The sequence below is a fragment of the Anarrhichthys ocellatus genome, unplaced genomic scaffold, assembly GCF_004355925.1.
Source record: "Anarrhichthys ocellatus isolate YVR2014 unplaced genomic scaffold, GSC_Weel_1.0 scaffold8, whole genome shotgun sequence".
NCBI lineage: Eukaryota > Metazoa > Chordata > Actinopteri > Perciformes > Anarhichadidae > Anarrhichthys > Anarrhichthys ocellatus.
In genome coordinates this window covers 2,822,214-2,838,326 of record NW_022280038.1, presented here as the reverse complement: position 1 = coordinate 2,838,326, position 16,113 = coordinate 2,822,214, and the positions used below count along the sequence as shown (strand labels likewise).

At 40.4% G+C, this 16,113-nt stretch overlaps 1 protein-coding gene across 1 annotated transcript; it reads left to right on the top strand.

Moving 5' to 3' along the window:
* The first annotated feature begins 443 nt into the window (after positions 1-443).
* On the top strand, positions 444-16,113 carry loxl1 (lysyl oxidase-like 1). The gene is made up of 7 exons (XM_031848748.1): positions 444-1,975; positions 6,457-6,565; positions 7,530-7,667; positions 11,476-11,632; positions 11,767-11,862; positions 12,202-12,317; positions 13,629-16,113. Exons 1-7 carry the CDS (start codon positions 847-849, stop codon positions 13,633-13,635), a joined length of 1,752 nt encoding a protein of 583 aa, XP_031704608.1. The 5' UTR covers positions 444-846; the 3' UTR covers positions 13,636-16,113.

The following is a 16,113-nucleotide window of genomic DNA, read 5'->3' as shown; positions in this document are numbered from 1 at the left end:
ATCGCATTATGAAATGTTTTACTGTAGGATCAAGTTCAAAATAACCTGCTGTTTAATGTTTGATCGGCATCAGTGAGTGTCCCTGTTACCAGTAATCTCCTATCTGCACATGCTATTGCATTTATTCAAGGTTTAAAGGCAAAGCTAAAACATAACAAGCCTTTGAAACACCTTTACAAAAAATCAAGGTCATGTTCTGAGTATCTGTGCTTGTACTGCACAAGATCAGAGTAGAAAGCACAACCCTTGAAAATGAGGTGTATTATATGTCTGAATGCCTTTGCAGATGGTAATGTTGACTGTGGAAGCCTCATGGAGCCCTGGCTGCTGCAGGCCATGAAACATCACTAGCACTAGGGCCATGTGGGACCTCTCCTTAAAAAAAGTTTGAGATTTTTTCACAGCCCATTGTAAGCAATCAGGCAAATAGAAGCTTGCAGCCGTGCAGTGCACAGACAATTCTTTCCAGAAGGCAGAAAGCAATGCTCAGTCTACTGACAAGCAAGCCAACCGACCCACAAGAACGCAGGACATATTCTCACAGCAACAGACGGTAACACCACCAGTGGGTCTTCTGAAGCCAACTTTCACTCTCCTGGGTGTGATTGCTACTTAATGCACATTCATTCTCCTCTACTGCTGGCAGTGAAGACCTGCAGATGCACTCAACCACAGGCTTACTTTTCAACCCCGCGTCTGTCTCAACACTCTCACCAAAGCTGTAACTGCGGGAAGATCATACACATGTTTTGTTGACAGAGAGCGACAGGTGGTTTGAGTTTGAGCTGCTGGTGGACTGGAGTTTTTTTTTACCGTGTGGTGAGCTGTGGCGTCTTTGGAGCCAGTATGTTGTCTATTGTTGTGGCATGTTTGGTATTCGTCCTGCTGGGCTCAGGGCAGGCTCAGGTTGCCACACAGACTCAGGAGCAGAGCCAGAGTCGGGGCCAGGGGCAGGACAGCTCTGCCACCCCTTGGAGGCAGGTGATACAATGGGAGAACAATGGCCGGCTGTTTAGCCTGCTGAATAGTGGAGCTGAATATGTCCCTGCTGGGGCAGGGGCCCAGGACAGAGGTCCCAGGGTAGTTGTGGCAGACACTCGTGCACGTTCTTCGCATAGACCACAGGGAGGCAATGTTCGCCGACAGGCTCCACCAAGAGGATCCTCTGAAACTGTCCGCGGGCAGGCAAGGCATCCTTTTGGATTTGGGCAAGTGCCTGATAACTGGAGACAAACTGCAGGCAGCACAGGGGGTAGTCAGTTCCAAGGATCCTCTAGCACTCGCCTTAGGCCATCCACAGGATCTTCATCATCATCGTCATCATCCTTTTCTTCATCCTCTTATAATATACCATCCTACCAACAGAACCCTTTTCCTCAACAGCCTCCCTTACAAGCAATACCTTACAACCCTAGTTTTGGAGCAGAGCCAGTCAGGAGCTATGAGCCACCTTTTCAGCCTGTTGCTGGTGGAGGATATGGCGGTGGGGTATATGGTGGTGGAGGATATGGTGGTGGAGGGTATGGTGCTGGACAGGGGTATACTGGTGGAGTGTATGGAGATCTGGCCCCAGTGCTCCCAGGTTCTCCCACTGATTTTAGTGACGATAGCTACCGTTACTACCAGTCTTATGGCTATGGGCCCAATCCTGTGGAGCCTGCACGTGCTGCCCAACCACCATTTGCAGATGGTCTGGACCACAGATACACTCACAGTATCTTCAACAGGCAGACTGCTCCTGCTGTCCCTGCTGTCTCTGCCCCTGATGCCAACCAGGCAGCTCCCATATTAGTGGACAGGACAGGACCAGCTGGTCAACCACAAGTCAGGAGCCCTCAGTATGAGCAGTTTCCTCCATTTGGAAGACCCCAGCCTTCTTTCCTGCAGCCCGTTCCTCCAGGCAGAAATCCTCCAAACTCTGGCATCGAGAACCCCAGCGTGAATGTCGGGAGTGTGTACAGAGCAGAACAGACAGGTACGGTAAGCTTTTTGGTTTGGGTTTTTTGAGCTAGCACAATGTATCCTTTATTTCAAATCTTGATAATATTAGGCGAGGCACATGGGTGGGAAGTCTGATTTAGAGCCAATTCCAAGGCACTTAAAATATTTCACATTTATAGTAGAAACAAGGAACATATTCACTTGTGAGCATTCACCCTAAAGGTATTTCTGTCTTTGATTTGATTTCTGTAGTTGCTGGACACATGTATTAGAAATTTGTAAAACCTAGGGGAGTGGAGAGCTCACCACCCCCTCAAGCATACAGTCATGTTTTTACAATTTTCTTCTTTCATGTTTGTCAGATATCTGGAGTAATCAGAATAAAATCTCCACTCAAAGGTCAGCCTGTTTTTCAGTTTACAAACAAAGTAAAGTGGACACAGGGTTCATCTTTTCCCACTTGTATGGTTATTGAAACCAGGTGTTGCGCAAACCCTGCCAATGTACAGAGAGCACACAAGAACCACTGTGTTTTTTGTGTGGGGAGGTCTGTGCAACACAAAAGTAGACTGGTTCACGCGGTGTGTGGGATAGCGTAATGGTAGTGGTGACCTCATAGGGGTTCTGGTGACAGGGGGTGTTGATGGGTCATGTCTGCCTCCTGGGCTTGAGGGACAGGAGAGGGGAAGCAAGGGAGGGGGATACAGTAATTCACCACTCCCTGAGGGGGAGGGAGAGCATGGAAAGTCCCTGTTACACATGGGGTCCATTGCTTCAGCTACAGTAAATCCAAAAAATATTTAGTTAGAGTTCTTGGGGGAAGAGTGAGTGTTAATACGTGCAATACCTTGGCTTAAATAATATATTTTCATAAAGTGCTGTTCAGGAAGAAGTGAGCTTATTGTTACTGGTGGAGGGAAACATGACTTAACTAAATGCAAACAACATGTGAAGATTTTCTATGCTCTGACCACCAGAGGCTGTGTCTGGTCTGAGCTGACAGGAGATGAGGATCTCCAATGAGATTCTCAGACTCTTAATAATGCAGATTTACTTTTTTGTGTTACTCAATGATCTGCCTAACTGTGCGGCAGTCTCTCTAGTGTACTGTCTGTGTTGCAACCATCATTCATTAGCCACATAGTGCTGCGAGCCATTTCTACAGCACAAAAAGCCAACATGTGTGCAGATACCCGAGTGCTCCCAGTAATTACTGTGATAAAGATTCCACCATTGGGAACTGTTGGAAAGCTGACATTTTCATAGCACTGCTTCATGGGACATCATTAAGCTGAGTACCATAATAACTATTGCGATCTACAAGTTTTAGATCTACTTAAAACTTTAGTCAACAGACAAGCATATTTATTAAGCATATTAATGCCATTTCAAATGGCAATGTTGTGTCCTGTTAGAGGCAGTAAAGTACATAAGGTACACTGCTATATATCATAATAAACATATGTTTCTATGACCATGATGCTGGTAAAATAAGATAGATACATTTTTAAAACAACAAAACCCAAATAGGTTTAGGGTAGGTTTAGCATTGGTGCACTAACCAGAACCCACTTTCCAGTCATTGCCTTTAACTGTCAAATGGTTGGACATACAAGTTGTTTCCAGAATCACATATAATGAATAGGGCTTGACCTACAGCCAACCCTACAGAGGGCATAAAGAGAGCAAGAACATTACACAGCACAATGTACGTACTCTATGTTCAAAGTGTTCAAAACTTGTAATTTTGCCATATGTGCAAAATTGGACCAACTGATCAAGTTTGTGAATGTCTTTTCTCAATACACATTGGCTTTCACATCAGTCATCAAGGCCCTTTTGTTGAAAAAGAACTGAACTCGAGTTTGTAATGGGGCAATGACTTTAAGCCATCTCCACTTGACATGAGGCAGCCAACACCAGTTCTAATACCAAGGTTAAAGAAATAGATGGTGTGCTCCTGAAGCTCAGCCATTATCCATTGTCTTTTTGTCCCCCTGAGAGATCCCTGCATTGTGTTATCTGACAAAGAACAGACTCTGATCAACGATGAGTTCAATTTGAGAACACATTCAGATGAATCAGATCTATTCACATGTGTAGTTTTTTCTGTTAGTAGTACTCTTGCCCATTTGCTGAATTGGATTGTGCACTCTTTTGAGTGTAGATTTGAAAGCTGCAATGTTGCAGTGATTTTGTAATTAAGTATAATGGCAAAGATCAGTTAAAAAAGTTTGCATATTGACCACATATTCATTTCAACTCACCCTTACTTGCTCTCATATTTTGTGACAAAGCCACAAGCAGTCGTACGTTAGATTAATTAGACTGTAAGATTATTCATTAAGGCAGCTGAAAGGCAGAGCTGCAGTTATTTTAATCATTATCTTAAACATCATATCTTTAAGAAAAACGATTGTATCATCTCACTATTACTAAAATTAATCTGCAATATATCTACTGACCAAATGTAAAATGGTTGATAATCATGAAAAAAGATAGGATGTACATTGTATTAACAATAGGAGTAAAACAAACTACCTAGCAAACGAAGCTGTGATATACTTTATACTTAATCATCCAACGCTATTGTGATTTTTCATTTTTAAATGACCTCAATGAATTTCGAGTATTCTGATCCATCAGTCCCCTGCAGCTAACAGCCAGGCGCTTAAAGCAGGAGCATCTAGAGATGGAGCCCTCATGTATTTTATTACGTTATATTAGATGGTATAAAATGCATGGCAAGACTCAGTTTCTTTTATCCGTGCCCCACTTAGAGTGTATTGTGTGGCTTTGTCACATGCTGTCAAAAGCTGATCAGCTCTGGCTTCTCAATACACTTGATCCCCCTGAAAGACACCCAACTTCACATTTCAAAAGATTAGGAGGCAGAGAACAAAGCCTTTCTAGGGTGAGGGGGAAAAACATAGCTTGAGAGTGCTGCTGGGAAAACTCTGCATTCACACTGGTCTTACAGTGTTTACATCATGGTGTGCCCCAGGAGGCTTCTCCTGTTCTTTACGTCTGCCTCGGAGAGAAATGTCATATAGGATGTTTACACAATGCTCGCAAAGGCAAAGCCCTTATTTCCACTTGGAGCTGAGAGGGAGGACTTACCAGGATGTTAAACTGGCCAAATGTAAAATCTAAAACTTCCAGTCTGGTTTCCATTAACCGATTGTCGCTAAAGCCCTTTGTGTTAATCTAAAAATCAAAAGACAGTGTGTTTTCCATTATCTATTTTCTTTTCCATGGTTTAAGATGGCAGCAACAAAAATTCTAGTTGCACATAATTTGTTGTGATTTTATTAACACTTCTAGGCTGAAAGGTCGGATGGTTTGACCTTCAGCTGCTTGTACAAGCTCACATTAAAGCGTGTCTGGCCTTTGTATGCTAAACAGAGAGGGGTGATAAGTTGCGCCAGAGACCCTTGCTGGCATGGCCTTTACTGGGAAGGGGACAGACAGACATTCACTCTGACAAGTAAGGCCTGCTTTTTTTACTTGTTCCTCAGGTTTTCTGACGGACTTGGTCAGTCGCCCACTTTCAAAACAGCAGCGGTGTGAGATCACTGTTGTTTTTGCCCTGGCACGCACGTTCTCCCTCTCTGTGTCTCTGTCTGGCTCTCTTGCTGTATCTCTGTGCGCCTGTTTCCTTCCCTCATCTCTTCATCACTGTCACTTGTTTGCAGAATCCAAAGTACAACAAAAACACCGGGTGCATTACAACAAGCTCTCCTGTGATACTGCAGCTCGGATACTTACAAGTTCAGCCCCAAACAGATATGTCTTTACTATACTAAAGGTTTAGTTAAAGTGACACGTTCGTGTTAAGATCAGTGCACATGGAAGATCACATGACATTAGCCAAGAAATTATTGGTATAAAAAAGGTTCCCTTTGTGCAGCTCTTATGCTTAAAACTCAAACTCACCCTGTCTGACTGGCTTACAGAGCAAAAGTGTCTCACTGGAAAACCATGATAATAATCTGGAATTTACAGTAATTAGTGTTCAAAAGCTCTTTTAAGAGTGACCCAGTCTTGAACTGTGGGCCCATCGTATCCACCGATCAGCACCACCATAAATACCAGGTAATAAAAAGTTGATGACAAATATGTGAATGAGTTTTCTGTTTCTGGGGTGCTTCGCTGGCCGTGACGGTAAGGGCTGGAATTCAAAGAGTTCAAAAGGTGACCTGTTACAGACATTGAATCATTGAATCACTAAGTAAAAACACAGTGAAATAGCAATGTTATATGTGTAGTTGGTCAGCTTTAACTACAGTGTATAACATTGTTTAAATATGGCATACACTATCATGTTAGAGTCTAAAAAGTCCCTTTGACTAATACAATAAGTAATTGCTCTTTTGTTTTCAGTATTTGGAGCAGATTTATACGATTTCATATTTTTTCTGTGAGCAAATTACTTCCACTTGTTGAAGCAAGGTTGTATCTTATTTATAGTGGCTGAATTACAATGTAGGTTGAGCATTCTGTCTATCATTTTAGGTTTGCCTGACCTGGTTCCTGATGCCAACTATGTCCAGGCTTCCACATATATCCAGAGAGCCCACATGTACTCTCTCCGCTGTGCTGCTGAAGAAAAATGTCTTTCAAGGTAAGCCCAATTCTGGATGTACTTTGCTGGCTTAGGTTTATTAATTTATTTATATATTTTATTCTCACTGTATCAGACTTTTTGTTGTCCCTATGGGTTCTGTTTTCATGTTCATGTTATCATGTTCTGGACAAATGTTCTCATTTTAAAGGTTTCTACAATATTTTCAGGGTAGCTCAGTGGTTAGCACACCCGAAAAACATTCAATTGAAGAAACAATGAATTATTTCTCTTCTCAATGTAGCCCTCTGATGTCCTGTCCAGTATGAAATAATGTTCTTTATAAGCTGCTTCACCTTTGGGCAACATTAACCAGAGAGTGAACCATCCAGAAGCCTAAGGTAGCCTTCAGGATCATACTAGTTCTGTGAAATCCTGATCAACTTCTGGGATAGAGACTGTTGTTAGTTTAATTTCTCTGTGTGGATAGCATCCCCTGAGCCCCGGGCCTGGGCCCTTTGACTGCCTCTGTACTAAAGACACCATTGAAATGATGGAAGTGTGCTGTCCCCATGGCTGTTCTATTTGCCCTCTTCCCATCATAAGCACAGCCATCCCTCAAAGCCCTTTCATATCCTGTCTGAGTTTGCAGCAATCACCGACAGATGGGCTGTTGTAATTTGCCATACACTCCAATGTCAACAACAGCCACAAGATGAATGGCTTAGATCTTCCGTGGCATTGTGAACTCGGGGTTGTTCCTCCTTTTTCACACAAAAAAAGTGAACCGTGCAATGGCATGTTCCCTCTCCCCGTGTGGAAATTGTGTATTTGGAGAGATGGTTGTAATCTCTAGAATGAATTATTTAGTAGATATGCTCCTGCCTCCAAGCCTTTCCGGTCCTGCTCTTTTTTTGTTTCCTTGTCTAAGTTATAAGAAACAGACTTGCGGACATTCTTTTTGCAGCCAGTTGTACAGTTTTCCTCAATGTTTTTGGTCCTGATATATGTGTCCACCATTCAGCTCTGCCTATGGCCCTGAGACCACAGATTACGATGTAAGGGTCCTGCTGCGATTTCCTCAGAGGGTGAAGAACAAGGGGACTGCCGACTTCATGCCCAACAGGCCACGTCAAACCTGGGAGTGGCATAGCTGTCACCAGTAAGTACTTAATACAAAACAGATTTCACCCAATCAGATAATAATGCTTTACTTGCTATGTTATTATGTGTTGTAGCAACCAGGGACATAGCTGGCAGGCATCTTTATCTGATTTTATTCTAACAGACTGTAATAATTTATGTAACTAATATCTATAAACATAGGCTGGTGTATGTTGATCACCTTACGCATAACAACATTACTGCAATTTTACAAAATAGACAGATCTAGTTGGTAGTTCTGATAGTAAGATTCTAAAAGTTGTAAACTTCCTGATCTACAAGAATTTGTGATTGCTAATATTTAATGAAAAATGAATAATTCCAAGGTGCTATATTCTATATTCAGGGCATTAATATAGCAGCAAACATCTATTTGCTATTTAAAGATATTGTGGATCAAAGTCTGAGCAGAAAATGAAATCTGGTGTGAAGGCCAGGCCGGCCGTGGATGCTTTTAGTGCATGTACAGTATGTGCCTGTGAGTTTTCCCCGCTGTCTAGCTCATGGCTGCCGATCTGCATTGCGCTCATGCGGCAGTTACAGCTGATAACACCGTCTCTAGACCGATGCTCCTTCTGTGATTCTCAGGTTAACACCAGGTTAGCTCTGCCAGCACTTTTGTCAATGTTTGCATTGTTAAGCTTTGTTTATACCTCGACAGGTGACTAGAGCTAGGAGCACGCACAAAGGCGCTTATGCTCAACACCAAAACTCAACACAAAGTCAAGTCAACTCAATTTTATTTATATCACAAATCTGCCTCAAGGGGTCTTAAAACCCTCTGTCCTTGAACCCTCGCTTATTGGGTGTCACAGTGCCCCATAAGATCCACAGTGTGCCATACGGTCATACTGCAAGAAAAGACGAGACTTCCCCTGGTTGGCTGAGAAAGTAGTTTCCTGGTCTAAAGAGGAGATTGGGGTTCCAAACCTATAGTATGGACTCCATTAGAAGTACAACAGGACAAAATACAATACTAGTTTTGTGGGTTTGATCACTTTAGAAAGCACATTTCTCACTGTGTCTTTCTCAGTGGACGGATTGTAGTTGATTTAGCAAGCCAGTTGTGGGTCTGGGGGACTACTGACATTGTTGTTTTTGATACTTAAATATTTTATTAAGGTTTTTTGTTTTTTTTTTGTTGCAAGGAAAAACAAATCCCAACACGTAAAGGAATAATACTAGCAATTCATGCACCTGGCAAAAAAGACCAGGAAGAAATACATTTAAACAAATAGATAAATTAAACAAAAACAATGTCAGTGTTTTATGACAATATATTCCAGAGACTGGCTTTTAAGTCCGCCCACTGACGCTGGTGCCAGGCCCTGCTTTACTATTCTCATCTTAGAGGAATGTTGACTCGCCTTTAGGAGATTGGCAGTGTTGTTTCTGTCTGACATCAGTCTGCATCTACACTGTGGTTCCCATGAGGCAAAAAGCCAAGACAATCATTCCACTGGCTGTGTGATTGGAATGACAAATCAATCCATTTTTCCTGTCGATCTGTGACACCAGATCACACAGCTGCTTAAGTATGATGGCATGGATATGGGTTACTGGGACACAGTGTTTGTTAACAAAGAATTCTCTTTAGGGGAAGAAAATCTCTAGCCCAGATTCTCATAATAAACTTCCCTGCCCTACATTTCTGTTGAATAAGCTGTGTAGTTGACAGTTTTGCTTTTCATTACTTTCACCCCTATCTTTCTCACTGGAGTATTAGAAAAAGGGACGGGAACAGCATCCTCTTGAGTATCATGGTGCTGTGAAAATGTTGGAATTCTGTAAGTTTTGTTACACAAACGAGGACACAGAATTCCATGAGAACTTATTTTTGTATGCCAATCAGTGTGGGGAAACAAGTAGAAGTCATTAAAATGCTCTGCTTTTTTGTGTGATAGTGCAAAAGTTAATTGTAGTGTTGTTAATTTTTTGTCCCTCATGGTACAACTTTATTGCAGTTTGTGACCTTAGTGGTCAGAGATTATGGCTGCTATTTGTGCAGGAGCTTGGACGTATGTCTTCATATCTTGGTTGCTGTTTGTGGAGTGCAAATGTCAGGCCACTGCTAAATAGTTCTCACAGAACCTACTATAGTTCTCTGTGTTTTACAACCTGTGCTACAATTTGAGGACCCCTCAAAGTTTTGTTTGTTGCAAAACAAGTGGAAAATGACTCACTTCTTCAAAAAAGGATTAGAATGTTTTGAATTGTATTGTATTTGTTACAATTACAAATGACTCTTGTTAAATCCTCTATGTATCCTTCCAACACTACATTCTCTACAGTTGACATAGTCAGTGAGGGGATCCAGGCAGGGGACCCTTCCAGAAACCTTATAATCCAGCACCCCCCACTCTCAATCTTTTTTTCTATTTCACACACACACACACATATACTCTTGATAATCATCTCAAGACTGCCACTGAAATGAACGCCAGGAAAACAAAGACTGTGCTTCAACCTTCGAGGCCCTCCTGCCCTGGTTTATGTTTTAAACACACGTGTAAATACATACAGACACATGTATTGCACAAAATACATAATGTGCCTTTGTGCCCGATATAGAATAAGCCTGTAAACACACTCAGTCATGTTAGTCAGAATTCAGATAGTGTTCAGCTGCAGATAACAACTGACAGGTTTCTACCTGAGAGAAGCTCATAATTGGTGGCCTCTCCTCTGGAAAAAATGAGTCCTTGAATGGTCACTTGCTCCATTAGTGGAAAGTACCCATGTTTTCTTCCAAGTCATCCTTCAATCTTTAACTGTTCCAGTAAAAGCTGTTGCTATGTTGTAACATGGGCTATGAAGTAACGCGAAAGGGCAATGTTTATCTAGTCTGAGTTTGTGTGACTGCATGAGATCTAGTGCTTACCTCACCTGCTGCAGCAACTAAAGTCAACACCACTTCAATTTACTGTATGGAGTAATTTAAGAATCAAAGGATAATGGAAATAAATACATACAATAACTGGAAGTGTATTTAGATCCTGGAATCTATTATTTATTTTTAGTGCCCCTTTAGGAAAATTGTCATATTGTTGTTGGACATTTTTGTATCTAAAAGACTCAAAGTTCAGCTAATGGGATCATGAAAATCTACAGATTGTCCCTACATGCCTTCACTCCACACTGAATGAAAAATGTATTCCAGTCCACACAAACACCAGGGCATATTTTTATTGTTGTTGCTTTTCATATATTCCAGCTTTGTCACTTTGTTCATATTCCGGATCACTTGAGATGATCAGTGTGCAAACAAACACACTCCAAACAGCACACAAATACACACATACTGTGAAACACACACTTAGATATGTGCACATACACATTCAAATAGCCACAAGTTCACGCGCACACACACATAAATGAATGCACACACTCTCACACACAAACACTTCTGATCTTGCCGACTGATACAAGATAATTAACAATATTCATACATCATTAGGGTGTTAATGTTGTGCTTCAACAACACTTTATTGTTGCCATTAATTAGTATCTATTGTCCTTTGATACTTCATGATGTGTTCAGTCAAGGTACAACATCACTTGTTAGCAGATGAGGTCGACAGGTCAGTCAATTCACTGATGGCCTTTAAAGTTACACTTCAACTTGGATATGCTAAATAAATAAAAATGGCAATGTAATTAACAAACTTAATAAACTGACTATATGTTCTGCCCAGATACTGGCATGGCATAACAGATAACACTCTCTAACTCTTTGATATCCCACCTAAACTTAGATCTTTCTTTCACTTTTGGCTACATTCACAGTTTTTCACTTTTTCCGACAGGCACTACCACAGTATGGATGAGTTCAGCCACTATGATTTACTGGAGGCCAGTACTGGCCGTAAAGTGGCAGAGGGACACAAGGCTAGCTTCTGTCTGGAGGACACCACCTGTGACTTTGGCCACCTGAAGCGCTATGCCTGTACCACTCACACTCAGGTAACACAGCAAACCAAAACACAAAATTAAGAAATTTAGGCTTCATTTGGTCACCCGCAATAGTCTTAATAGAACTGTTTTTGACTCTGATCAGTATTCCTCATGAGCGTCTCTCATCCCCTCTGTTTCTTCAGGGTCTGAGCCCAGGCTGCTACGATACATACAATGCTGATATTGACTGCCAATGGATCGATATTACGGACATCCAGCCTGGAAAATACATATTAAAGGTAAGAATCATGTGAGAATCAAGTGTGCATGGACATGGCAGCACAATTCATGGAAGACAGTGAGGGTCAAGGCCACCAAATCGAAACAAAGTGATCTGGGTAGTAAAAGAGTGATGAAGTTACTGAAATTTTTAGGTTTCTAGTGCTCAGCAAGCACTTCATGGCTCAGTGGTTTCCCATCCTGTTTTTCATGCATATTTTATTGGGTCAGTGTGGATGGAAGTGTACTAAAGATCTTTACATGATCGTCTTCAATGTCATCTATCTCAAATACCCTCATTTTTAAGTGTTTTGTGACTATGGTGAGTTGTAATGTGTCTTCTATCCTTTGTCTCTTAGCTCCAGGTTAATCCCAAATTCTTGGTCCTGGAATCAGACTTCACCAACAATGTGGTCAGGTGTAACATACACTACACAGGACGGTTTGTTACAACAAACAACTGCAAGATAACACAGTAAGTAAGACTGAAAATACACACTTTTAACACTTCGTTGGTAATTGATTAGTAATTAATTAGTAATTAGTGAGGTCACTGGGAGAGTTTTACATTCATTACCAATGTTCTCATAATCTGCTGCTTATTTGTACAAGTAAAGCCTGGGCAATTTTCAGATATTGTGTTTTTGTAGAATGTGAACTAAAAGGCTTTTGTAGAACTAAAACGCAAACCATAAATGGGTTTGTGTCTTGTTCCAATAGAGTAACACTGTACCACATAAGGGGTGGCAGCTAAACACAGTTTTATGAAGAGCCTCAGAGTGTTTTGAATTACTTAGTGGACTTAATTGGTTCCTGAATGAAATATTTGATGATTAAATTGAATTGTGTTCTCATTCTCCAGTTAAGATTAATAATCTCTGAAACCTTCATATTCTCCCTCAAAAGGAGATGAAGGGGTGTTGAACTCTTGAATCATGTTTTAAGGAAGTGTATCATTGCACTCAGAATTACTATCATATCCTCTTGAAATGACTTGATGCTGAGGAAAGCATCATTAGGTTCAAGTGCTCTAGTCGGTCTCCCTCAGTTTCACTGGTACAGTGAAAGATACACTTAAAAATATGTTTGCCAAAGCATATTCGGAGTTAATGAAAGCTGAATAAAATACTTAGGTAGTGATGCCAATAAAATAATTACATTAGCAGATGCCACAAGCCCTATTTCCATCATTAACATCTGATATTTGAAAAGATTCAATATTTGAAAAAAGATAAAAACATTCATATCATGTTCATGTATGTAATTATATCCGCACTTATTATGGTTACAAACATTTTCTGCCCAAATGAAATTAAATTATCATAATCGTCATTGAATATGAATTAAATACATTGTAATTTCAAACAAAAGAGCATATTGATAACAAGACATATTGATTGTTACAATTGGCTTCAAATATAATAGGGATGGAATATGTATGCACCTGAAAATAGTTTTTGATGAATTATATATTGCAAAACTTCTCACCAATTTGAGTGTTTGGTTAACCCCAATTAAATTATAACAGCAAATGTTTTTTGTATTGTTTTGACATTAAGGTGTGAATAAGATAAAAGTATAAAATGTATTAAACTTCTTTCCTGTAAATGGAATGAGAATTGTTTGTAACTCATAGGGTCGAAGACAGTTGATAACGTTATCTGAGCAGTTATTTAGTTTGGGCACCGTCAAATTGTTCATCATGTACAGTATCTCATATTACATGAGCCTGGAATGTTAAACTTCCTTTGACAAAAGTGTTGAATGTTGTCTGTTTATTTTACAGGTCTTGATCAGGCACTGGAAGGCTGCCACACTCGAGTGACCCTGATTGCTATTCCATTGAAATGTGAATGGAATCCATTTGTTGTTGGTTCTTTGTTGTTTGTCTCAACTATTTTGTGCTGTCTCTGTATCCTGAGCCCATGGCAAACAAGGGTTCCACTGGCACTGAAAATGATGTGGGGGTTTCAAGTAGACATGCACACACACATACAATTTTGCATTATGCATAATGTCTTCTTGAAATCCCAATAATGACTAATTCACATTCCTTCAATGTATGTACGTCAAAAGATTGTCCTACCCACTATATTTCTCATATTGCATCTCTACCAGTCTGGTTTGGTTAATGTTGGAACACGTCATTTGCCCTCAAAAAGGGTGTTTACTGTATCTGCACACAAACATATGCACACCCCGGCCGAGTGGCTCTGTTCGAATTATAAAGAAAGTGTGTAACGGTGCCGGTGCTGAAATGAGTTCTAGACAAGTCAGGGTTCAGCTGCGATCCAACAAATAAAATTAAGGGGACACAGTCTTCCCAGCTACATTCACTCATGCCGTGTGGGGACAGACAGAGATGCTCAGTGACTCAGAAGGACTATAATGTGTGTTGTTGTTTTTTGTTAGTTAGTTTTGTTTTTTTCTCTTCACTGCCTCAGTGGGTCAGGCTGGGATACTGTGATTTTCTGACCACGTCCAGTTTAATGTTGTGTTAACAGCAAGATGAAAACAGCAGGTCATATTTGCATCCATCAAATTTGAAGTCAACATGAAAACAGACCATCAGTACTGGTCGCTGTACTCCTCCAAATCCTGGCATATTTGTGTTTTGTCCCCGTTCGTCCATTTCGTTATTTCAGTAAAACATGAACAGGAAGCTCAACTGGCAGAAAATGGTGCTTTCCAGAAAACCAGACCCACGCCATGTAAGCTGTATATTTACACTGTCTTGGGGTCTCTTCTTCAACTACCAACACTGGTCAGATGGAACATAGGTCATCTATACCTTTTGAAGAATATATATACAAATATTCCAGTCATGCATGACTTTAATAATGGACAGTATCTTACTGTAACTGATTGTTCTTTGTTTATCCAGTTTGACCTGTTACTGTAATTTGTGAAATTCAATGAACTAATTTTTTTTTTTTTTTTTGATAATCTGAATTATTCAAATAGTTGTTGGAAAAAACACTATGGCTACAGACTAAGCATCATAATGCACAGCGTAAGAAAGCCGTCTCTACCTACCTCTCCAATTGAGTGAGCTGTTTCCTGTCAAGTGTTTGGTTTCCATTGGAAATCCCTGCGATGGTTCACTATGACCTCCTACCACTGTGTTACAGCACACAGCTAAAACTCACAATTCTGTTGAATATATCAAAGATCACACAATATTAGGATGCAAACAATGAGTAAGTAATATTCCAAAAGAATCCTTAAGACTTCAGTCCTGATAGGTTTGCGACACCTGTGGTTACTGATGGTAACAACAAATGTGGTTTCATACCTCATCAAACACTCCTTGAGTAGCTACTATGTAAGCAGCAGTACATCAGAAGAGCAACTTGTGTATCTGTTTACAGTGGAACCAAACGTACCCGAGTTTTATTAAAGAAGTCAGTCAATAATTGGACTTCCTCCGTCATGCCATGAGCAGCTGTGATTTGATTTCATAGTAGTTTTCTACTCAACAGCAGGGCACAGTAACAGGAGATGGTTATCTTGCTGAGAAGTTGTCGTTGTACAGCCTGTCGCCTGCAGCTCTTCATCAACAGCTCACTGTGATTGTGACTTCATGTTCCATCAATCCCTACAATATTTAGAACTGATCCGCTGAATGCTTGCTGACGTCTTGTTTTGTTTTTCACATTTCTGTCTATGATTGTAGTTCACACTAATCGTGTTGACAAAAAGATTCCTAGGACTGCTTTACAATAAAAGTCAACCCCATTTTTGTGAACCAGCAGCAGTAGGAAATATTTGGTTTGCCTTAATACAACAGTAATATGATATAACAATTGAAACTATAGAGAGGTAATTGCTAAATGTAAATACATTGAATAGCTATTGCAGAAAAAAATGCCTACCATAAAAAGTATGAAAAATGGGGTTTGATTACATGAAAATCTTAAAGATTACAACTTCAATATCTGTACATGATGATTGAACGATGGCAGAGCACCAAAATTAGTTTGTTACAGTTGTTTGCAGAATAGACCTAGTCTTTGGTATCCAATTTACTGCTCATTTTACTGTAAATAGCCAGTTCTTTAATTTGATCTGTATTTTTCTTATGTGGGTAGCTCATGATCATACTGTACGTTCATTGACGAGATGCAACAATATGTGATTCTGACATTCAGTGGAGCGACAGAACAAGAATAGGCGACAGCAATACAGAATCTTTGTCATGTGGTGATGACATTTGTATGTTTCTAACAATGAACACCTGTCAAAAATGTCTTATACAATAAAAGCATTTA